At 45.9% G+C, this 21,517-nt stretch overlaps 3 protein-coding genes across 7 annotated transcripts; all 3 read left to right on the forward strand.

Annotated features, from left to right (window-relative positions):
• Positions 1 to 571: 571 nt before the first annotated feature.
• Positions 572 to 13,357, forward strand: LOC125529075 (chromatin modification-related protein EAF1 B-like). Of its 2 annotated transcripts, XM_087533654.1 has the most exons (24): positions 572 to 786; positions 1,989 to 2,222; positions 2,313 to 2,367; positions 2,440 to 2,528; positions 2,620 to 4,018; positions 4,099 to 4,218; positions 5,131 to 5,388; positions 5,613 to 5,798; positions 5,979 to 6,059; positions 6,534 to 6,594; positions 6,687 to 7,213; positions 7,297 to 7,341; positions 7,452 to 7,509; positions 7,648 to 7,820; positions 8,395 to 8,433; positions 8,515 to 8,595; positions 8,932 to 9,069; positions 9,272 to 9,388; positions 9,682 to 9,782; positions 9,909 to 10,133; positions 10,239 to 10,324; positions 10,415 to 10,593; positions 11,279 to 12,793; positions 12,933 to 13,357. In XM_087533654.1, exons 2-23 carry the CDS (start codon positions 2,134 to 2,136, stop codon positions 12,719 to 12,721), a joined length of 5,550 nt encoding a protein of 1,849 aa, XP_087389780.1. In that variant the 5' UTR covers positions 572 to 786; positions 1,989 to 2,133; the 3' UTR covers positions 12,722 to 12,793; positions 12,933 to 13,357. The 2 variants fall into 2 exon arrangements, with proteins under 2 accessions (XP_087389780.1, XP_087389775.1); XM_087533649.1 differs by having other exon boundaries at positions 10,239 to 10,593.
• A 150-nt stretch (positions 13,358 to 13,507) lies between these two features.
• On the forward strand, positions 13,508 to 14,612 carry LOC125529078 (uncharacterized). The gene is made up of 2 exons (XM_048693493.2): positions 13,508 to 13,841; positions 14,050 to 14,612. Exons 1-2 carry the CDS (start codon positions 13,694 to 13,696, stop codon positions 14,343 to 14,345), a joined length of 444 nt encoding a protein of 147 aa, XP_048549450.2. The 5' UTR covers positions 13,508 to 13,693; the 3' UTR covers positions 14,346 to 14,612.
• A 115-nt stretch (positions 14,613 to 14,727) lies between these two features.
• LOC125529077 (uncharacterized) lies at positions 14,728 to 18,018 on the forward strand. Of its 4 annotated transcripts, none has more exons than XR_007292549.2 (10): positions 14,728 to 15,110; positions 15,238 to 15,276; positions 15,361 to 15,415; positions 15,527 to 15,600; positions 15,694 to 15,824; positions 15,951 to 16,017; positions 16,168 to 16,475; positions 16,562 to 17,060; positions 17,179 to 17,247; positions 17,351 to 18,018. XR_007292549.2 is itself a non-coding variant. In XM_087533669.1 (10 exons), the coding sequence occupies exons 1-10, from the start codon at positions 15,086 to 15,088 to the stop codon at positions 17,408 to 17,410; spliced, it is 1,311 nt and encodes a 436-aa protein (XP_087389795.1). In that variant the 5' UTR covers positions 14,728 to 15,085; the 3' UTR covers positions 17,411 to 18,018. The 4 variants fall into 4 exon arrangements, 3 of the variants coding, with proteins under 3 accessions (XP_087389795.1, XP_048549447.2, XP_048549449.2); XM_087533669.1 differs by having other exon boundaries at positions 16,578 to 17,060; XM_048693490.2 differs by having other exon boundaries at positions 16,207 to 16,475; positions 16,578 to 17,060.
• The last annotated feature ends 3,499 nt before the right edge of the window (positions 18,019 to 21,517 follow it).

Below are 21,517 nucleotides of genomic sequence, written 5' to 3' on the forward strand. Positions count from 1 at the left end.
CTAGAACACACCCCCTCCTCCCCAAATTAGTTCTCTTAAATTTGTCTATATATGGATGTACCTAGACACGTTTAGTGTTAGATACATCCGTACACAGATAAATATAAAACAACTAATTTGAGACAGGGGTAACACTTTTCACCACCTTCAAAACCCATGTCGATACTTCATCTCACGCTCGCTCGCATCAAAATCCAGACTCTTTGAAGAAACCTCATTAGGCCCATGGGAGCCACATCTCACCATTACTCATGCCAAAATCAAAACTTCTTCAAAAACACTCAATAGTCCCATCGATCAAAGCCACTCCATCTCAAAACCAACCTCAAAAGGAATCCAAAGAGAACAAGTTCGAACGAAGCCGTGTCGAGCCAGGAAACCCCTGCCCGACCGGTCGGTCCGTCGGTCGGGTCGGGCCGGACCCGGACCCGGACTCGAGACCAGACCGCACACCGCAGCCGGCCACGGCCACGACCCACGAGGGAGAGGCCGGGAGGTGGGGCCCGACTCTGACAGCGATCGAAATAAAATACACGCGCTGCCTCCCTCCTTGTCTCTCTCCTCTCGCCTGGCCCCCGCCCGTCCCCCGCCCGCTTTCCAACCCCGCGCGCGCGCGTCTCCGGCGACCCTCCGCGCCCCCGCGCCGCCCGCCTCGCCGCCGCCCGTCGCCCCGCGCTCCCCCGCCGGCGCCCGGAGGACCCCTTCGACCCCGCGCCGCGCCGCGCCCCGCCCCGCGCGCCTCCGCCCCAAACCCTAACCCTAGCTCCGCGGGCCGCGGCCCCCGAGGTACGTCTCACGCCCCATTCCTCCTTCCCCCGGCCCCGCGCCGCTGCCCGGCCGCGCCCGCCGCGCCGTGAAATGCCCGCCGGGCCGAGGGCCGCTGGCCAGGGCCGTGATCAGGCCCCGGCCACATTTCACCCTGCTCCCGTTGCCGACGCGCCCGTGTTTCCCACCCTCTGACGGAGGGGGCGCGGCTGGAACGTCGCTGGCGTGCCCTAAATAATGCCTGCTTCGTGCCTTCAGCGCTGTGTAGTTTTAATTGCGGCGTATGCTCGCAGCAGGCCGCGGGCGGAATCGGGACGGTTTCCTTGGATGTGTAGATTGATGCCCGGCAAACGTGCACATATGTCGTTTGATGAGGCGCCTCACCGCTACCCGGTTCTTAATTGCGGTGCACAGTCGCGGCGTGGCTTGCAGGCAGAACTGGGCTGTCCGAGTGTTGCCGTTACGCCGAAGCATCACCCGCTGTTTAATTGCGATGCTGCCTGTCGTGGCACGCTTTGCAGACAGAATTGTGCTGTGCTGTTTTCCCCTTGGATATATAGATAGATACCCGAAACGTGTCCCAATGTTACTGTAGCGCCAAAGCGTTACTTGCTGTTTAATTGCGATGCCGTCGTGGCATGCTTTGCAGGCTGATTTGGCTGTTTTCTCCTTGGATATAGACAGATGCCCGGAACGTGTCCAAATGTTACCGTAGCGCAAGCGTTACACACTGTTTAATTGCGATGCCTCCCTGGCATGCTTTGCAGGCAAAATTGGGCTGTTTTTCCCTTTTTCCCTTGGATGTAGTTAGATAGATGCCTGGAACGTGCCCAAATGTTACCGTAGCGCCCAAGTGTTACACACTGTTTAATTGTGATGCCTTCCTGGCACACTTTGCAGGCAAATTTGGGCTGTTTTTCCATTGGATGTAGAGAGATAGATACCCGGTACGTGTGCAAATGCTACCGTAGAGCCGAAGCGTTACTCACTGTTTAATTGTGATGCCGTCGTGGCACACTTTGCATGCTGATCTGTCCTGTCCTGTGTCGTCGTCGTCCCCCCCCCCCCCCCCCCCCCCCCCCCCCCGCGCCAGATATAGATACATACCCAAAATGTACTACCTGTTGTCGACCAGCCCAACCATTGTCGTTATTGCTGCTCTATGCTTTGCCTTTTCTGTTTATTTACATTGACGTTCTGTCTGTTTCTCTCGTCTGTTGCAGCTATTGCCCGTGGCGGTTTGCGGGAAGATAACCGTCTCGTTGCAGACGCCCTGCTGCGTAATTTCGCCGGCGAATCTAGCGGTGTGTGAGCGATGACTTCTTTGGCTTCTGCGCTACTTTGAATACTCAGCCTGAGCCGCGTTCTATGGGTGGAATGATTGAATACGGCGTTAGTGTCAGTACCAAGTCTTCACCACGCAGTGTGGCCATTGAAAAAGCTCAGGAGGAGCTCAGGTGGGCTACTGATATAAGATTTCCCTGCATTTTTCTCTGGATGGTTGAGTATGGCTGGTGTATGACTTACAGTGCAATTATGAATTTCAGGCAGGAGTACGATGTCCGTGAAGAACGGAGGAGGGAGCTAGAATTTCTGGAGAAAGTAAGTTTGCAGGTTATCTTCTAGATTGGATTTTGCTGTTCCCTTGCTCTAATTACTCCTATCTTTTTACAGGGTGGCAACCCATTAGATTTCAAGGTTGACCGTGTAGAATCAATCAGTGTGCAATCCACTTCTCTCACAGCGGAACAAAATGTGATAAGGTAATGATTGCTTCCTGATCCCGATGTAGCATTTGATCACATGCCATGAGTTGATTTAGAAGCCTCTTTTGTGCTGTCAATTGCATTGCAGCGAAGCTAAAGGCAGCTTTACGTTTGCTGCATCACCTCGTGGGGATTCAGTTGAGAGTAGTGGCAAACCAGGAAGTTCACTGTGCCGCGAAACCAACACAGCAGATAATCTTATGCTTTTTGGTGGTAATAACAATGGCGTTGTGAAGGAGAAAGTTGTAAAGAGAGGATCCAGAAGAGCTAATGTAGCTCAACCCAGACAGTCTTCTGAGGGCCACAACAATGTAAAAAGAGCTGATGATTCTGGTTTGTCACGCCTTGGAGTGAAGAGCCAGGCATATGTTCGACGCAACAGGTCAAAGCAATGTAGGGAGAGTGCTAACGTGACTTCTGTAACATCTCCTGTGATTCCTGCTACAGCTTCGGAACCAAAAGATGCAAGGGGTGTGGTCAAGGAAAAGCGAGCCGATGATCTTGGTGTATCCTATGGTTCAAATTTAAACCAGGCAGGACCAAAGTGCGACAATGGGCCGAATAAAGCTTCTGACAAACATGTTACAATTGAGTTGAATGGGATTCAAGCCGTTCGCAAAGGCCACCGCATAGTAAAGATCGAACCAGTGGAATATGACGAAATGGTGCCCAATTATGTGAATCGAAATCAGCAGCCTGATGAACGTGGGAAGATAGCTGAAGAAGGTGCATCAATAGAACCCCCTGATGCTACTTCAAAAGCCGTTCTAAGGTCATCTTATTCTAGCGCATGCACACATGATAAGACAGAAACATGTGCTGCTGCTGAGAAGGCTGGCACTAATCACCTGGATGAAGGTATGGCCCAAGTCCATGTAGGTGAACTGGATAACAGCAGTATGATTCCTGTCTCTGCTGTCCAAGCTGCCACTTTGCACAAAAATGTGACAGATCCATGTTGTGAAGACATTGCCAGTACTATTGACAATGGAGCAGATGATAATAATCCAGTTCCAATGAATATTGATGGAAAATCACATGAAGACCCGGACATCAGTGGTATTTCTAGCAAGGCTGTTAAGGAAGGTGGACAACCGGAAGGTTCTAGCAGGCCTATTTCCGTGATTGGAAATTCTAGTCCTGTACCACCTGAAGTTAGTACTCGTGCCCTTGTGAAAGTTGAAATGGAAACTTTTGATGATGCAATGGTTGTACAGAAGGATACAAGCTGCTCACATCCAGGACAAATTGTGAACAATAATGGAGGTCCAGGTTTGGAGAGGATTGACAGTTGTCATGGGGTTTCTAACTCCGCCCATCCTATCGTTATAGGCTCTGCTCTAAATACTTTGGTTGATTCTACACCATCATTAAAAACTGATGGGTCTAAGGCGGAGAGTGAGATTCGAAAAAATGGAGAGAGCGTCAATAAGATGACAGACAAGGAACGCGAAGATTCTATCCTTCGAGAAGCTCGTCTTATAGAGGTACTGTTGGCGTATAGTTTTTTTTAATCCTGTAATATTATTCTTGTTCTAACAAGAGGGAAGATAATTTTGTACAATAGGTGAGTCTCAAGAGAGCTTGTGAACGATCTCCATGTAATATATCTTTAGAAAGGAGGAGAAAGGGTCATTGGGATTTTGTCCTCGAGGAGATGGCTTGGATGGCCAATGATTTCATGCAGGTATTTTCTAACGGTTCTTTCTATTTCCTTCTCAAACTTGCATGGAAGCATACTGAATCTGGTCGCTATCATTTCAGAAGTACTTGTATTTTTGTCTTATGTAACAATGGGTCCCTAAACTTATATTGAATTGCTGCTTAGGTCAGCTCCTTGAACTTGCAAAACTGTGTCACTTGGGTATGCAGAAGTGCAGTGGTTACGTTTGGATTGTGCAGTGGTTATGCAGAAGTAAATATTTGGCAATGAAGTTGATAATTATGGGTACGTTTGGATTGGAGCCTAGAACAGCCTAGCCAAATAATTGGTGTTGACCTGAGCGCCGGGCACATGTTTGGATGGGCACCAACTATTTCATTTGCCAAGGCTCTTGCGCCTCTCCAGTTCATGTCCACGCCAAATTGTTGGCGAGACAGTGGCAGTCAAATCGTTTGCCAATATATTGGCGTGCCAACGTAGGTGGGGCTAGCCTGGGCAGCATCCAAACAGACCCTATGTGACCTCAGTTTACTGCATCGATCGTCCACAGACCCACTTAAACGATTGGTGTCTGCGTAGATTGGTGTTAGCTTGGTACAATTGTCCAGTTGACATGCCACCACTTTTAGATAAGAAAAACTCATTGTACCTGCAAAATGCCATATGGATCTTTGATTTGATTGAACTGCATCAGTATTGCACCTCTATTTTACTCATATGTTCAACAGTTTTAGCTAACTTAGTAGTTCTAATGATCTAAATTGACACAATTAGCATGTCTTGTGTCTACTGCAAATTTAGGGCCCTGCCGAATTAATTTTCAGATTCATGGATCTTAGTGATACTTCAGTTAGTTTAGGACCCCTGATCCAGTTTACTCATTTTATTTAGAGTTAGTCATGTTGTCCTAGTGCAATCTGATGGTCTGATTAACAGGAGCGCCTATGGAGAATTACGGCTGCATCTCAAGTGTGCCATTGGATTGCCTCCGATGGTCTGGCCAAGTTTGACCAAGCAAGCATTCTTAGAAAGCAGAAAACTGTCAGTAGAACCCTTGCAAAGGGTGTCATAAGTTTTTGGCGTTCAGCTGAGGCTGTCCTAACTACTGGCGGAACAGCTAAAGTGATGCAAAAAAATGATTCAAATATGCTAGGAGAGACAAAGCCTACTGGAACCAAAGCTGAGAAACAACAGGTACGTAAAACTAGTTCCAAGCAACATTTTGTCATGGGTTGTTGTATATGTTTTCATGACATGGCACATGTTCCTTCTTAGTACCATTATATTGATGGATCTTTTTGGCAACTGAGTAACATATAATTCGTTAACTCTATTGGAATGTACATCACATCAGGCATCACCTGTTCCTGATGTCTCTTAAGATCTGTGAGATTGACGTTATCTGTCAATTTGTATAGGGCAATGAAAGCTTGGAAGCGGAACAGTCTATACATCCTCTTCGATCTCATATTCAGGATTATGCAGTTCGATTTCTTGAATATAGCAGTCAGGCTTCTGATTCTGCTGCGTTGACTGAAGCACCACCTACACCTGACAGGCCGAATGACTTCGGCATCTTGAAAGTGTCTGATCAACTTTCACAGGTTACTTGCCACAACTTTCTGTAGTGTTGGTGATTAAGTTTCATTACTTTCCTTTTGCAAGACATCTCATGCTAAGTGTCCTAATAAATACCCGTAGGCGCAGTTACCCCTGTCTCTCCAACTGGCAACATGTATGCATTTAACTCAGCAGCATTGTTTTCTGTTTTTTTTCCTCTGTAGGGAAGTCTCTTCTACACAGTACCACCTGGTGCAATGCTGGCATACAGGGAGTCCATGGAATCTCTTTTCATGTATCATAAGGTGAATATAAGCTTTATGCACGTTTCTCAAGACACATAATGAATATACTATTCTTTTTTTCCTTTTAGTTTCTTCCTTATGTTTGTCACCTACATGGACTAACAGTATCAGTGTAAGCAATAACATGATTTGTTTCTTCTGTCTTGTTTTATCTTGCCGGAGTACTGTATGAACCACACCATGGACAGACACATATATTTAAGCAATTAGCTAAACAAGACATTTAAGCACTTCCATGGCCCAAATTGCTGGCCGTGGAGGTCTTCTGTTTCCATCACTATGAAAAAACCCTCTGAATTTCTTGTTATCTGGTTACATTTAGTTCATGTTTTGAAGTTCTGTACTGCCTGGATGCCAAGAGGAGTTTTGTAGCTGTTTTTATTTTTAGACATTACCCAGTGCCCCAGAGTTCTTTAATTTTTGTCTTCAGCACTTTATTTGTGGAAATATGTTTAACATAGTTAATAATTGCAGAAAATTGGTAACTCTGGACTTCGTTATGATTATGAGGCATCTGCATGTGATTCTGCTGCAGGTATTATTTATCAGTACCTCAATTTTTTCCTATCGTATTTGTATGTATCTCATGCTCTTACTAATGCTTTAACCTTCTATATTTTGTTTCAGGGTGGGCTCAGGATAATGTCTATGAGGAGGATGAAGGCGAGGCTTCTACTTATTTGTCACAAAAGGGTCACAAGAAGAAAAACAGTATGCAGCAGAGGATTAATGGTTCAAGGCCATATGAAACTGACGTGTCTTATGATCCGCGCTTGGAAAGCAAGGCAGGAAACCGGCAGTTCGTTTCAAATGGCAAAAGACCTTCATCTTTTGTTGGAATTCCTACAAAGCGCATCCGCACAGCCGCCAGACAACGAGTTGTAAGCCCATTTCCTGCTAGTGCTGGTGGGACTCCCCAAGTCACAAGTAAAACGGATGTTTCAAGTGGAGACACAAACTCTTACCAAGATGATCAAAGTCCATTACATGGTGGGTCCTCGGCGTGGAAAAATATGGAATATGAATCAACAGGTGATTTTGACAGACATGATGGTAGCGAAGCATGGACTAAAGCTAACAAGAAGAAGAAACAAAAGAACCCAGGATACAAGACTGCTCAAAATACAGCCAATTCACGTGCCGCTGCTGTAAAGGTTAATTCTTTAAGCATGCTCCCCATTTATTGCTGCTTGGGATGTTTTATCGGAGTAATCTTTTTTTTCTTCTGATGTTTCAGGGCCGGATCTACGATCAGAGATCGCAAGTTAATCAATACGAGCAGGTCCTTTTTCCCCCCAGTTGTTGATATCAGTTGCTGAGATATTCGTTTATTCTTTTTTAGTTTTAGTTTAGTTTTGTTAGACTCAACACTAAAAAACACTTCGTGTGCAGAAGGATTATCTGAAGAAGAGACCAGAGACCCAACAATTTTATTCAAATGGAACAATTGGTACTTCCATTCTCTCTTTATATACACGGCGCACTTGCGGCCTATGTCATATTAACTATCTGCTCTTCATGTATTTTGAGAGAAAATTTAAATAGCTCCTAACATGTGGATGAATGTCATGTTTTTATGTTAAAATAGTTGCAAATGGTGGTCAACATGCTTCTAAGAAGCTTAAAACAATGAAGCAAGGGATATATATTAAACAAGAACCTTCTCAAGTTCCATCACAGATGAGCAACATGGCGCCTGCTAATAAAATTATAAAGATCATCACTAATAAGGACCGTGGGAGAAAAGTGAAAGCGCTAAAGGTATTATCATCTCTCTACATTACAGTCATATTCCTTTCTTTTTATTTGCGTATACACTATATGGTCACCGTCGATGAAACCTTGTCATTTAGGCTGGAAGGGAGGTTTGACCGGTTGTACTTCCATTTATTTTTCTTTATACACCCTACTCTGCTGGAGTCGTGCAAGAATAAGGTTTCATTTGATATGCTCGGCAGTCCTTTTGCTACCAGCAGTAGAGAAACATGCCACTTGTAGATATGTTACTGACTAGTCAGGATAGGTCCAGCTCAGGTTAGATAAGCAAGCTGAAGTATTAAGCTGTAGTTGTTTCAGTTGTGTCGTAGAATAACAAGAGATAAATTAGAAAATTTCATTGAGATATATTGATTGGTAGATGAAGTACTTAGTTTGTTGGACATTCTTGTGGTCTATATAGTTCCCTGTTTGTCCTTTTTGGTGTGCAACTGGATTATAGGATGAGATGATATTTGAAAGTCTCTTTTGTGATTAAGCATCATAGTGTATGGGTAGCACATCCTGCACATGGTTTAATTTCTATGTTGCTTACTGAAATGTTGTATGCTTTTGGCAGATGTCTTCTGGTGGTGGATGGTCAAACTTCGAGGATCAGGTTCTTGTTTGTTTGAATTAGTAACTTTTCCTCTTTCCACTTCAGTTTGTGGTAATGACCCAAATATCTTAAATATTGCAGGCTCTTGTTGTCCTTGTCCATGACTTGGGTCAAAATTGGGAATTAGTAAGTGATGCAATCAATAACATTGTGCAGTTCAAGGTAATTTCATGACTGGGATAAAACCTTTTTCTACGTCATATATTTTTAATCATATTGTTCAAACATCTAGTATGAACTTTGATTTCTTTCCAGTCCCTTGTTTCTGAGTATTTTTATTGATTGGTACCATTCAAAGCTAGTTAGGCTTCAATCGTATTGTCACTCTTTGCAGTAACTGTATCTTTTCTTTACTCTAAAGATTATATTCTGTGGTCTTAAATTTTATCATCATAATTTTAGACACTGTTATTCTTCCATAAATTCAATTTCCCAGTTCCCTTTTTTTATGGAAGCAGCAGTAAAATTTATGAGTTCAATTGTATCCTATTTATGCAGTCTGTACATAGACAACCTAAAGAATGCAAAGAGCGCCATAGGGTTCTTGTGGATAAAAGTTCTGGTGATGGTGCTGACAGTGCAGAAGACTCTGGTTCATCTCAACAGTATCATTTCACCATACCTGGCATTCCACAGGCATGTTAATAATTTCTGTTAATAGCATTTACTGCTTGACAGGGAGCACATATATAGGGTACACAGATATGCTGTTAAACCTTCTATATGTTCTCTCTTTGATACTTACCTTTTCAATCTATGGGCTATGGTAAATATTCTTCTTTCTGTGGAAGCACAACAGACTTCAATTCTCTAACATTGATCTTCTTATGCTCATCAGGGTAGTGCCAGGCAGTTGTTCCAGCGACTTCAAGGACCATTTGAGGAAGAGAATCTGAAGTCACATTTTGAAAAAATTATGCTCCTCATGCCAAAAGTGCTATCCAGGCGTAGACAGGTTCGCCTTCTATCTTTCTTCAAGGCCTCATACTTTAGCGGATCTTTGTAACTTTTAAGTTGTATTTATAGTGGAGGTTGAGTAAATCTTGGTATTTCTTGTTCTTTGCGAAGTTGGGTAGTTATTGCGTCACATTCTATTAGTTTTAGAATCATTCTTGTCTTTGTTTTACGTGCATAATGACAGCTATAATATGACACGTTAGTGGACTTTCACATACCTTTGTTTTGCTGCTCTTACATATACTGTTATTTGTCAGTGTTGCTCATCTTCATGCTTTTCTTGTGCATTAGGTTAATAGCCGGGAGCTGAAGCCGATCGTACTACCACATAGTTCTCATGTTGTTGCACTTACACAAGCATGCCCGAACAACTTATCTGGGGGCATTTTGATGTATGTGTTTGTTGCTTTGAACTCTTGTTTGGATCTCACTTCCAGGAAATTGCCAAGATTTTTTCTTTCTTATATGCTATTTAATTTCTGTCATTTTATCTTTGTGGTCTTCTCTATCTGTTACAGGCCACTTGATCTTTGTGATGTAAATCTGAGCCTCGATGCAGTCACACCTGGCAGCGGAAACCAGATTTCTCATCCAAACGGGATGACACTGTCGAATCAACATGGTTCTGCTGGTCCTACTACCACTCCTCCTACTCCCAATCCAAATTCAAGGTTGCCAGGGTCTCCTGGTATGGTTCTGGGCAGCAACTTTTCGCCACCTTCAGCACTGAGTGCCCCTTCTAGGTAAATGTTTCAAGTATCCTTCCTAGTAATTGCAGATATTATATGGAGTGCATGATACATTTAATTTACAATGTTTTTTCTTGTTTCATGCAATTTCTGCTACAGGGATTCTCAGAAATATGGTGTTCCTAGACCGTCCTCTATACAGGGTGATGAGCAACAGAAGATTCAGTATAATCAAATGCTCAGTGGTAGAAATCTTCAGCAACCTGGAGCTGTTCCTGCAACAAGTCCTGGTACTCGTATGATGCCTGGTGCTCATGGTGTTGGAATGATGACAGGGGTAAATCGAGGTATGCCTGCAGTCAGGGCAGGCTTTCCAAGAGCTGGTTCCCCAGGAATGCTGAATATGGCATCGACAGGAAACATGCCACTCAAAACTGTGCAAGGAGTGCCAAATGCCATGTCTCCCGCTGGAAATTCTATGATGAGGCCACGCGATCCTATGCAGATGCTTCGTGTGAGTTTCCTTTTCTCTTTCATTTTATTGAAACATCTAAATTGTTTACTTTCATGCATAAACAGTTGCCTAAAAGCGCTTGCTTTTTATCTGTGGTAAAAAAATTCCATCCTTCAAGCTGTGTATGTCTTAAGTTTGGATTCACGAGTGTTGCTTGCTGTTTGTCATTGCACAAGCTTTCTTTTACAAAACTTTGTAAACAAAGGGCAGTCCTGCCATTTTTAGAAGTTTTCTGAGGAACAAAGTAGCTTCTCGTGGTAACCAACATAATTAATTATGTGACAAGTCTCTACATGTCTGAAACCTGCATAGTCTCTGTTATGTCAAGGTCATGTTTATTGCTACGTTTTGAGTTACTAGTTGCCTGCTTAGAAAATATTCCCTTGGTTAAGTAAATGAAAGTGCCTTTTTATGAAATATTTGCTCATATCATTTTCAGACACCTATTTGAAACACTTGTATGTCTTAGTGGTAGGACTGCCCTTTGTTTACACTGCATGACTGTCAACTACGCAAACAAGGTTTATTTACTGGTCATGCAACATTGACATTAGATGGTTATAAGGTGACTCCAATATTCACTAAACGAGCTATTAAGCTTAAACTACTACTAAACTTGTCAGTTGTGAAAAATCAACGTGATTCAGAGTGCTGACGGGATACTCTCTTTCTTTCTTTCTTTCAGCCTGGTCAGCAGCATATGGTGAGGCCGGAGCACCACATGCAGGTTTCACAGGGAAATAGCCAAGCTGCCCACTTCAGCAGCATGAATCCATCATTCTCCAAGGCTGCAGCTTCTTCACCTCTTCAGCAAACCCAAAGGCCACATCAGATGTCACAGCCACTGAACATGCTGGGTAACCCGCATCTTTCTCAGACCCAAGGAACCAGCCATCCAAGCCCACAGCAGCAGCCATATTCTACTATGCCTATGCAGCTGGCTAAGGAAAGACAATTTCAACACCGCTTGGTGTCTCAACAGCACAACAGTCTTCCTGTAGCAGGTGTGCAGAACGGACCACAGATTCAGCAGCAGAACCATGCATCTCCGGTCACTTCAACCCCTTCTTCACAACCTCTGCCTCAGAAGCAGCAGTCTGCACAAAGCCCAACAGATAGCTCTGCACTTGCCAATCGACCTGCCAATGCTACAGAACCTAAGCAGAAGAAACAGCAGGGTCAACAGCAGCCTAGACAGAATCAACAACAGAGGAACCAAGCTAGTCAACAAGCTAAGCTTATGAAGAGTCTAGGACGAGGAAACAACATGGCGACACCTCAGACTCCTGCAGCCGACGCAACTCCACCCAGTGCTGTCCCTACAGCTTCCAAGAAACAAGTTCCTGACAGAAATCCGATGCAACATGGGCAAGGGTCCTCCGCTGGTAGTAAAGCATCAACTTCAGTTACACCTCAGCCTGGGAATCAACATAAGCTATATGCCTCGCAGCAGCCTCCAAATATCGGTAACCAAGGCTTGGTGCAGGGTCCTCCTAGTCACACCGTCTTTGCTGCACAACCGCCCCCACTCCATTCCAGGTACCCGGTGACCACGCAGCAGCGTCCAATGAATCCAGCACAGAACAACATCCAGAGAATGATGATGCAACAAAGCCTCCAAATGAAGCCCGACTCACAGATGGACCAAGTCCAGCACAGCCAGGCGATTCCAGCCACACCGACATCTCACAGTTCAGAGGCAGGCAGTCCTGGGCTTTCAGCGCATGACCCAGCTGCAGTTACATCGACATCTAAGCCGCTCAGCTCCCCCAAGGACAATTATGCCGGGAACGGAACTTCAGCGCCATCGTCGTCTAGCCAAGGCATGCTGCAGAGGCAAATATCAGGCGGAACACCATCCAGCCAAGGCATGCTGCAGAGGCAAATTTCAGGCGGATCATCATCCAGCCAAGGCATGCTGCAGAGGCAGATTTCGGGCGGGCTGCTGCCTGTGCATGCACAAGAGGTGAGTGGCTCATGGCACCACCAACAGCTGTCTAGGCCACACCTGCCTCCCCCGCATCATCAGCAGAGACCAGTTGCTCCAGGCAGCATGTATGCTCCCCCGAATCCAGGGTCAGGTGCTCCAGGCAGCATGTATGCTCCCCCGAATCCAGGGTCAGGGTGACGAAATCTCTGACACTGGCTGGTCGTATTCATGGAGCATCCCTTCTCTCTGAAATCCAAAGTTACTGTACAGGTACGTGCTTCCTTCCCTTAGCAAGCCGTGTTTGCATTCCCCGCCGACTTGCCGGCACAGGTTGTGCATGCAGTTTGTGCAAGTAAACTCATGAGAGAAGTCGCAAACTGATGTTTTGACATTTGCTGTGTGTTGTCAGGTGTCGGACCGATGGAACGGAATGGAACTCGTTGCTGACAGTGGTCCTGAACAAAGCGACTTTTGGTATTTTGTTGTTAGGTGGTAGATAAGTAAGATGATTTGGCAATGCATTGCCACCCCTCCTTTCTGAGGTTGGTCGGCTGCAGTGAGTCTAGATAAGAGAGATAGATTGATGATGGTGGTATGGTAGCTGGTTTTGGAGGAGGAAGGAGGAGGTGCTTGTTGCGTGCGACAGCTAACTTTTGTTTTCCGTGTCTCTGTCGGATGGATGATAACCGGCTGTACATGCTGCTGCTGCTTCTTGGTCGTAGAGCCAGTGTCTCTGACTAGTGACTGTATAAATTTGTTGTCGTTGTGATCGTTTTAACTTATATAACAGTGGTACAACAGGTTGATTAAATGTGACAGTGCATAGTTGAAAGAGTGCCCAGTTTGCATTGGATCTATCCTTGAGCAGTGCTGCAATCTATACCTCACCCGTCCCAGCAAACGGCTGAGCGGCTGGCTGTTCCATGGTCCAGTACAGACAGGCCATCCAGTTCAGTTCAGTACAGATGCTCAGCCGTGAAAATGACTTGAAGGAAAGCGAAATCTTTACGGATGCAGATAGATAGGGGAGCTGGCTTGGCAGATGCGCAGCGGTGAAAGTAAGTAAATCAAGGAAAGGAAAGCGATATCTCCTCTCGTCTTTCTCTCCTCGAACCCCCACCAAAATCCACATCCACCATTCTTCCGTTGCCCTGATTGATTCTTGACGCCATGGCCGCCCACGGCAAGCCCAAGCCCAAGCCGCCCGGTGCCCCCGCGCCGCCGCCGCCGCCCCCGCCACCGACGGCGGCAGAGGCGAAGAAGGGCTTCATGCGCCGGATGTTCCCCTTCCTCCTCGCCGTCAACGCCTTCGTCGGCGGTCAGCACCCCATCCCGATCTCGCTCCCCTCCTGCTATACTGCCAGTGGATTCCATCTTCTCTCGGAGAGATCCAAGATGCCGGCCATGGCGGTCTCCCACTGTTGCAATCTATATTTCCCCCATGGCCATGGGGTTCGCTTGTTTCTTTGGTTTATTATTATTAATCACTCTTCACCATCTCACACCCCCTGCTTGGCAACCTGCAGCCTACATGCTCGTCAGGACCTACTACAAGGACTCCCCGGCCAAGACCGCCGACGCTGCCTCTGCAACTGCCACGGCGTCCACCGCCGTCGAGTCCCAGGAGCCTGTTGCCGCCGTCGCGCCCGTCAAGCCGGTGCTTCCGCCGATCCCCGAGGACGAGCAGCGCCGGGTCTACAAGTGGATGCTGGAGGAGAAGCGCAAGGTGAAGCCGCGCGACGCCGCAGAGAAGAAGAGGCTTGACGACGAGAAGGCCCTGCTCAAGCAGATCATCCGCGCCGACACCCTCCCGGTGCTCTGAAACGAGAGAGCCTCACCACACCACCACCAGACTGGACTGCTCTGCTGTTGGAATAATTAAGCTGGCACTGCCTAATTGATGGTTTGATTGGATTTAGTTAGTTGATTGTGTCGTGTGCTACTCTTATTTTTATCCTCTTATAAGGTACTCCTAGTTTGATGCCAAGAGGCCCATCTCGAGCTGCTTTATTTATGTGGATGCAGGCAGACTGGTCTTGTTGCTTGTGTTGCTCTATGCTTCTTAAGATAAGGATTTATGTCGAACTCATTGTTTTCTGTGGATGTGGATGCAAACTGATTCTTTGTAGCGAGCTTGAGGGTATACCCTTCCTTTACTTTTCTCTCTTCTGTCTTCTTATTACAGTGATGTGTCGGCCAAGCCTATATATTTCCACGCCAGCAAAATTAAAATACAATGCACTCTTGCTGAAACTTTCAGCACAAAAACTAAGAAACTGCAGCTGGCCCGGGGTACAATTTCGTTCATTCAGTTAAATAACTGCAGCCCGGTGCAAGTGTGGTCAGTGTCTATATGAGTGTGAGTGTAGGTCTGTGATAGCAACATCAGGAGCCAAAATTGAGCTCCTCCAGTGGCCCCAGGAGGCCTTGCTGGTGGTTACAGATAGCCACACATCCAAGCTGCCCTGAATATCATCCACTAGCTCGGCTGCTGCTCTCCTTAAGGCTCAAGATCAGAATTGGAGGGCTTCTGGTGCAGCACCAGGCAGTCGCTCAGCAAGGATGCCGGGCAGCATCCGAATCTCAGGCAAGTCATCCCCCCTCTCTCTTACGATTTGCAATACTTCCATTCAAAACTCCAATATGAATCAAATAACATATTCTTGTGCTGGAGGCGAGAACTGACGGTGTTCGTTTCTGCTTTTGTTGTGCAGACATTCAGCCACCGGTCACCGCACCACTCTTCTTGCAAGGTTTGTTGGTATCTTCTGATTTCACTCTACTTTTTCCCTTGCTTCACACTTCCTGTTTGCTAATGTCGTGTCATTTGGATGCAGTTAATGCAGGGAAAAAAGAGTACAGCGGAGACATAGGGCAGCATGGATTCTCCCTGTAAGCCCATTCCCATATCGCCTTTCGCTGGTTTTTACTTGCGTTTGACCTTTCTAATTCCACAAAATGCCCATCGAGAATGTATCTCACACCAAGATGATATATTTGCAGTCCTGTTACATCGATTCGTGATAGCATGGTGATGATGCTGTACAATGCAGACAAGGAATTGGTATCCAAGACAGGTTTATTTATTGTTGGTTCATTAAGCCTTTCTTCTGTTTATCATCTGCACACCTGTCAATTAACGTGCGTCGCGATTTTCTGTAAACCATCAGAGGTGAAGACAAAGTTGATTGTTGAGTTGGGAACCATGGATGCTGTTTTTACTCTTGATAGTGGAGGGACAATTATTCTCCAGTTGCAGTTTTTTCTCAGCGATGAAGATCGCAAGCGCATCCAAGAGATGGTGACATGCTTCTTTTATGGTTTATTATGCTGTTTCCATGAAAGCTTGAAAATATATTTTTCTTGAAAGGTTCAGTTTAAGTTAAAATATAAATTATATGTGTTTCTACTGTTTCTTTTTATTCAGAGGAACTCTGTGATGAAAAGAAAGCAGCAAGAGCTGCTTGGGAATGGCGATGAACTTTATTTCCAAGGTAATTTGCTATAAATTATTATTTTAAACGCACATTTGGAATTCCATGGAACAAATTGAGCATTAGGTGTGTCTGTGTGTGTGCTCCCTGAATGAAAGGTTCAGAAAATTAGTCACCAGTTAAAATGCAGTTGATATGAACACCATGCAGGAGCTCTGTTTCTTACAAATGGCTTTCAAATTTTATCAGAAGATGGCCCACTGCCTAAAGAGCATGCAGAAGATATCCCCGGCATCCCAAGCAAAGATGATCTGAAAAAGAGGGTCGTCTTCTCCGAAACAAGTGTAGATTCTGACATGGTGGCTTCTAAGGACCCACCGTTGCAAATTGGTGGTACTACTTCGATGCTCGAAGGTCCCATCGACGTCGATTCCAAGAAAGGACAGGGTAAACCAAAGAGTAGATCAAGCAGCGCGGTGAAGAAGATGATAAGTGCCTTCGAAAGCAGCTCCCCACAGGTTCAGAACCCGTCCCTATACAGAGAAATGATCGCCTTGTTGCCTAAATTCTGAAAGTGCAGATAATATTACAGCGACTTCTCAAGTTTGCATGGCCTGCAGGGTCTGCCTTCGGTGCCAAGGATCAGATCAGAGAGCTCGTTGGAAGAGATGCCGTCGGTTTCTTGTTCAGAGACTTCCACCAACCCTTCACGCAAGCCTCCTACTCCTGGTGCATCAGTGGACGCTCCAGGCCGCACCCAGACAGGTCCCAGGCCAGGGAAGCAAGCCATGATCATTGGCAACAAGAAACCAAGCACATCTTTTGGAAAGACCGGCCCGTTAAACACACAAGAAAGCCGGAGACGGAGCTCCAGGCAGAGCGCAGGAGCGAGCGACATGATTCGCCCGGAGAAGCGGTCAGCGGAAAAGCGTCGGCGTCGCTCCATCGGCACCTACTCATCGGAGCAGCAGGTGAACCCTTGTGGTGCGACGTCTATCGTCACGTGGATCAACCATCCGCACGTCTGCATCACCACTGCGAGCAGGCAGCTGAAAGGCATTGTTGACGTCGAGCACCTGAATTTCGTGGAGAACTTGGGACAGGTATGAAAGCTAAACTGGTGTGATACTTAGCTACATGCATGTTGGTGCTTTATTGCTTGTAGCTTCTCCTTGCTACTTGATTCGTCCTGATATGCACTGTCATGAACTTGTGGAGCAGGGCGCAGGTGACGGCGCGGCGCGGTGTCCGGACGGTTCCCCGGTGCTGAATGGGTGGTTGATTAACCAGGTAAGTATACACTTACTGCATTGATCTCTCCTCTCGCTGTCGCCAAGGCTTGTTTATTGAGAGTTTACCAGTGATATAACCTGGTAATGAAATGGCAATGCAGGGTGTGCGTGGTGTGATAGTGATCATAGCCTGCGGAGCTGTGTTTTTCAACAACAGGTGAAGAAGAGGACGAGTGCAGCTGATAACTTGTAACTAATACGTATCAGAAGCTGCGACCGATGAGGCATTGAGATGCAGTGCAATTTGTTTGTGTCAATGGCTTGCTGTTGCTTCATACTCCATCATGATGACTCGCAGTTCATGTCAGAAGCTGCGATGAGACGAGTGTAGAGTATCATATGTGTAAATCATTCTGGGATGATGATGAACTGTCGGGTTCTAGCGCGGCCTTCTGCCACCGCGTCCCTTTGGCCGTATGCCGTGCTTTGGGATGTCTGTCCAGTATTTGGACTTTGTGGTCAGCCCGGATGGTCCCGAGTCGCCTCGGTTGGTGCAAAAGACGGGGAGCTCTGAAACGAGGGAGGCTCACCACCACCAGACTGGACTGCTGCAGAATAATGAAGTTGTCACTGCTTGATTGATGGTTCCTCTCTGCTAAGAGAATGGCTTGATTGGACTCTTTAGTTAGTGCGATTGTGTCGTACGTGTGCTACTGTTATTACCATCTTATAAGTTAGTGAGAGGCCCATCTCGAGCTGTTTTATTTATGTGGATTCCTTGCTTTTGTTGCTCTATGCTTCTTCGAGATAAGGATTTGGTTTGTCTCAAGCAAGATGGTCAACTGATTGATTGATTGATTCATTCATGTGTCACAAGTCTTTTGTTGTTGTCTCTGGATGCAAACTACTAAGTAGTAGTTCTCTGAAGCTTGAGTTGTTTCCTGTGGGGTTCATATGATTCAGCATTCACACATTTATTTTCCTTTATATAGTTTTCTCTGCTCGGTGTTCTTACAGTGATGTGCCAGCCCAGCCTATCTATTCCCATGTCACCAAAATGTAAGTCCAATGCAGCATTGCTGAAACTTTGAGTACACAAAAGAGAGATAGAGAGAGCTACTGCAACAATTTCAGAATTGGAGGGCTTCAGTGCACCGCAGAGCAGGCACTCAATTGATGCCAGGCAGCATCCGAGTCGCAGGCGAGTCATCCCTCTCTTATGATTGATTTCTACTACTTTATTTCAAAAAGTTGGAACAGAGTATCATACTGTTGTACTGGAAGCAACAACTGACAGTGTCTGTTTCTGTTTTTACTCTTCAGACATTCAACCGCCGGTCAGCTTGTCCTGCGTGGTGCTCGTATGATGCCTGGTGCTCCCGGTGTTGGAAGGATGACGGGTAAATCGAGGTATGCCTGCAGTCAGGGCAGGCTTTCCAAGAGCTGGTTCCCCAGGATTGCTGAGGATGGAATCGGCAGTGCACATGCTACTCAAAAGTGTGCAAAGAGTGCCAAATGCTGTAAATGTCCATTCTGGAGCCATGTCTGCCGCTGGAAATTCGATGATGAGGCCACGCGATCCTATGCAGATGTTTCGTGTGAGTTTTCTTTTCTCTTTCATATTATTGAAACATCTAAATTCTTTTACTTTCATGCATAAACATTTTGCAAAAGCACATGCTTTTTATCTATTGGTCAGCACTCACGAGGAGAAGAAATTGGAATACCTGAAAACTGGCAGTAATTCCTAAGATTTAACTTGTGTCTTCACAATTATTTCCAGTTGCTCCTGCCCGATGCAGCATGGACGCTGCATGACTTTTTCGTTCTATCCACGCATCGTGATTCAAAGATTACGACTGTCCACTACTAAAACAGGGTCTAATTAGTACTCATTCTACCCACCAGCACGACTGTCGACTACTAAAACAGGGTCTATTAAGTAGTCGTGCAACAACTTTGACATTAGATGGTTAAAGTGACTCTGTTGTCCAATCTTTTTTTTAGAAGATAAGGGCCGCGCCCCTGTTCCATTCCATATCAGAAACGAAACAATAGTTCCAGACCGATTACAGGCAAACGCACACGATGAGCAGCAGACGCACTGTCACAGTTGCTTACCGTCGCCACATAGCTACAGGCAACGCAAATCTAAACACAACTAGACAGAGTGAAGTCACATCCAGGGCCCAAACTGGTCACACAAGTCTGCATTACATTGCCCGAAACGCCGGACATGAATTTTTGAAGGATGTCGCTGCAGGTTTTGTGGCTTCAGAATGTGTCCACCCGCCTCAGCCAGGATCTGGCCACAACAGAAGAGGGGGGCTTCTCGCTATCATCTCCAGTTCTTTCGAGGCCCACACCAGCTTGTCCCTGACATGACCTGAGGAAAGGCAGTCCCACGTAGATAGATTCGACGTGGTTTTCCGCTAGATAGCCTACAAACCAGGCCAACAAACACAATTGAAAACCATGTCATTGCGAGTTTTCCAGAGAGCCCATAGACCAGCTGCATGAATGACGTTAACCGCAGCAAATCCATCTCCTCTGTGCCAATAGGATGAGATGGACATCATATTAATGTCACCTCTAACTCCTCTCAGTCTACAGATAGCTTTCCAGAACTCAGTAGCAACAACACAATCAAAAAATGAATGGAAACAGGATTCTAGCTCAGAGCAAAAAACACAAGTAGGGTCTCCCACTTCCTGTCTCTTACTCAAATTGTCCCTAGTTAGCAATTTATTATTGACTAATAGCCATAGAAAGATCTGAATCCTAGGGGGAATCTTGATAGTCCAAACAGCAGGGGAGCCAACTCAGCTGGCAGCACCCCTCTAAAATTAACAAATTTATAGAATGATTTTACAGTGTAAACCCCTTTGGAATTCATATTCCAGACCAGGGAATCCTCTTGATCCTTGAACTAGATAGAGTTAACAATTTATAGTCCAATCTTCACTAAAGCTTAAACTATTAAACTTCACATTGTGGGAAATTAATTTAATTTCCTCAACCTCAATCTGGATTAATGTGATCCAAAAGAGTGCTGATGGGATACTTTCTTTCTTTCTTTCTGCCTGGTCAGCAGCATATGGTGAAGCCGGAGCTCCACTTGCAGGTTTCACAGGGAAATAGTCAAGCTGCCTATTTCAGCAGCATGAATCCATCATTCTCCAAGGCTGCAGCTCCTTCACCTCTTCAGCAAACCCGAAGGAACCGGCCATCCAAGCCCACAGCAGCAGCCATATGCTACTATGGCTATGCACTTGGCTAAGGACAGACAATTTCAACACGGTTTGGCGTCTCAAGATTACAACAATCTTCTTGTAGCAGGTGTGGTACCCGGTGTGCAGAACGGATCGCAGATTCAGCAGCAGCACCATGCATCTCCGGTCACTTCAACCCCTTCTTCGGCTTCACTGCATCAGAAGCAGCAGTCTGCGCAAAGTCCACCAGATAGCTGTGCACTTGCCAATCAATCTGCCAATGCTACAGAACCTAAGCAGAAGAAACGGCAGGGTCAACAGCAGCGTAGACAAAACAAACAACAGAGGAATCAAGCTAGTCAACAGAGCTAGGCTTATCAAGAGTTTAGGACCAGGAATCAAGCTAGGCTTATGAAGAGCTAGGTTGATACCTCAGGCTCCTGCAGCCGGCGCCTCTCCAACCAGTGCTGTTCCTACGGCTTCCAAGAAACAATTTCCTGACAAAAAATTCGACGCAACATGGCCATGGTAATAAAGCGTCGATTTCAGCAACACCTCAGCCTGGGATTCAACATAAGCTATATACCTCGGTTGATAAGCCTTGTCAAGTTGAGGTTTATGTGAACGGTCGAACAACTAACACTGAATTCAGAGATGAAAAGTAGCGCTCAAAGAGGGGAAATTGCTGGGGTTTTAGCAACTTGCAGATGCGCATGTAGAGGCCAGCCGGAACACGGTGGCTAGGGTTTCAACCCAGTACAGGAATGGATGCCTCTCGAGGCCCGGGGTCTTGGCTCTTATAGCCATCACATCACCACTAAAGCAGTAAAGCATAAAGAAGGGTACAAGCTGCAATGGGAATTTAAATTGCGACGCGCGGATTAGTCTTGTCTGTTCGATCGCAGATCAATGTCGACAGCATCGTCTTCTCGGTGCGAAACGGCAAGTGTTGATGGATGGCGGATGGACGGCTGAGGAATGCTGCGATAACTGAACAGTCCGTCAGAAAACTGAATAAAACGACACTTGACATCTTCAGAGTTGAGGGGTGCCAAATGAGGTGGCAGGTATCGATAACCGTGGCTTGATGCAGGTTCCTCCTGCAGGTCACACCGT

This window comes from Triticum urartu, chromosome 1A (genome assembly GCF_056163025.1).
Source record: "Triticum urartu cultivar PI428250 chromosome 1A, HENAU_Tu73, whole genome shotgun sequence".
NCBI classification, from domain to species: domain Eukaryota; kingdom Viridiplantae; phylum Streptophyta; class Magnoliopsida; order Poales; family Poaceae; genus Triticum; species Triticum urartu.

Coding starts and splice junctions, on each gene's coding strand:
- LOC125529077 (XM_087533669.1), top strand. CDS start 15,086: ATGCCGGGCAGCATCCGAATCTCAG. Junction 15,277..15,360: donor CGCACCACTCTTCTTGCAAG/GTTTGTTGGTAT, acceptor ATTTGGATGCAG/TTAATGCAGGGAAAAAAGAG. Junction 15,601..15,693: donor GGAATTGGTATCCAAGACAG/GTTTATTTATTG, acceptor GTAAACCATCAG/AGGTGAAGACAAAGTTGATT.
- LOC125529075 (XM_087533649.1), top strand. CDS start 2,134: ATGGGTGGAATGATTGAATACGGCGTTAGTGTCAGTACCAAGTCTTCA. Junction 7,342..7,451: donor AAGTTAATCAATACGAGCAG/GTCCTTTTTCCC, acceptor CTTCGTGTGCAG/AAGGATTATCTGAAGAAGAG. Junction 8,434..8,514: donor GGTCAAACTTCGAGGATCAG/GTTCTTGTTTGT, acceptor TAAATATTGCAG/GCTCTTGTTGTCCTTGTCCA.
- LOC125529078 (XM_048693493.2), top strand. CDS start 13,694: ATGGCCGCCCACGGCAAGCCCAAGCCCAAGCCGCCCGGTGCCCCCGCG. Junction 13,842..14,049: donor CGTCAACGCCTTCGTCGGCG/GTCAGCACCCCA, acceptor GGCAACCTGCAG/CCTACATGCTCGTCAGGACC.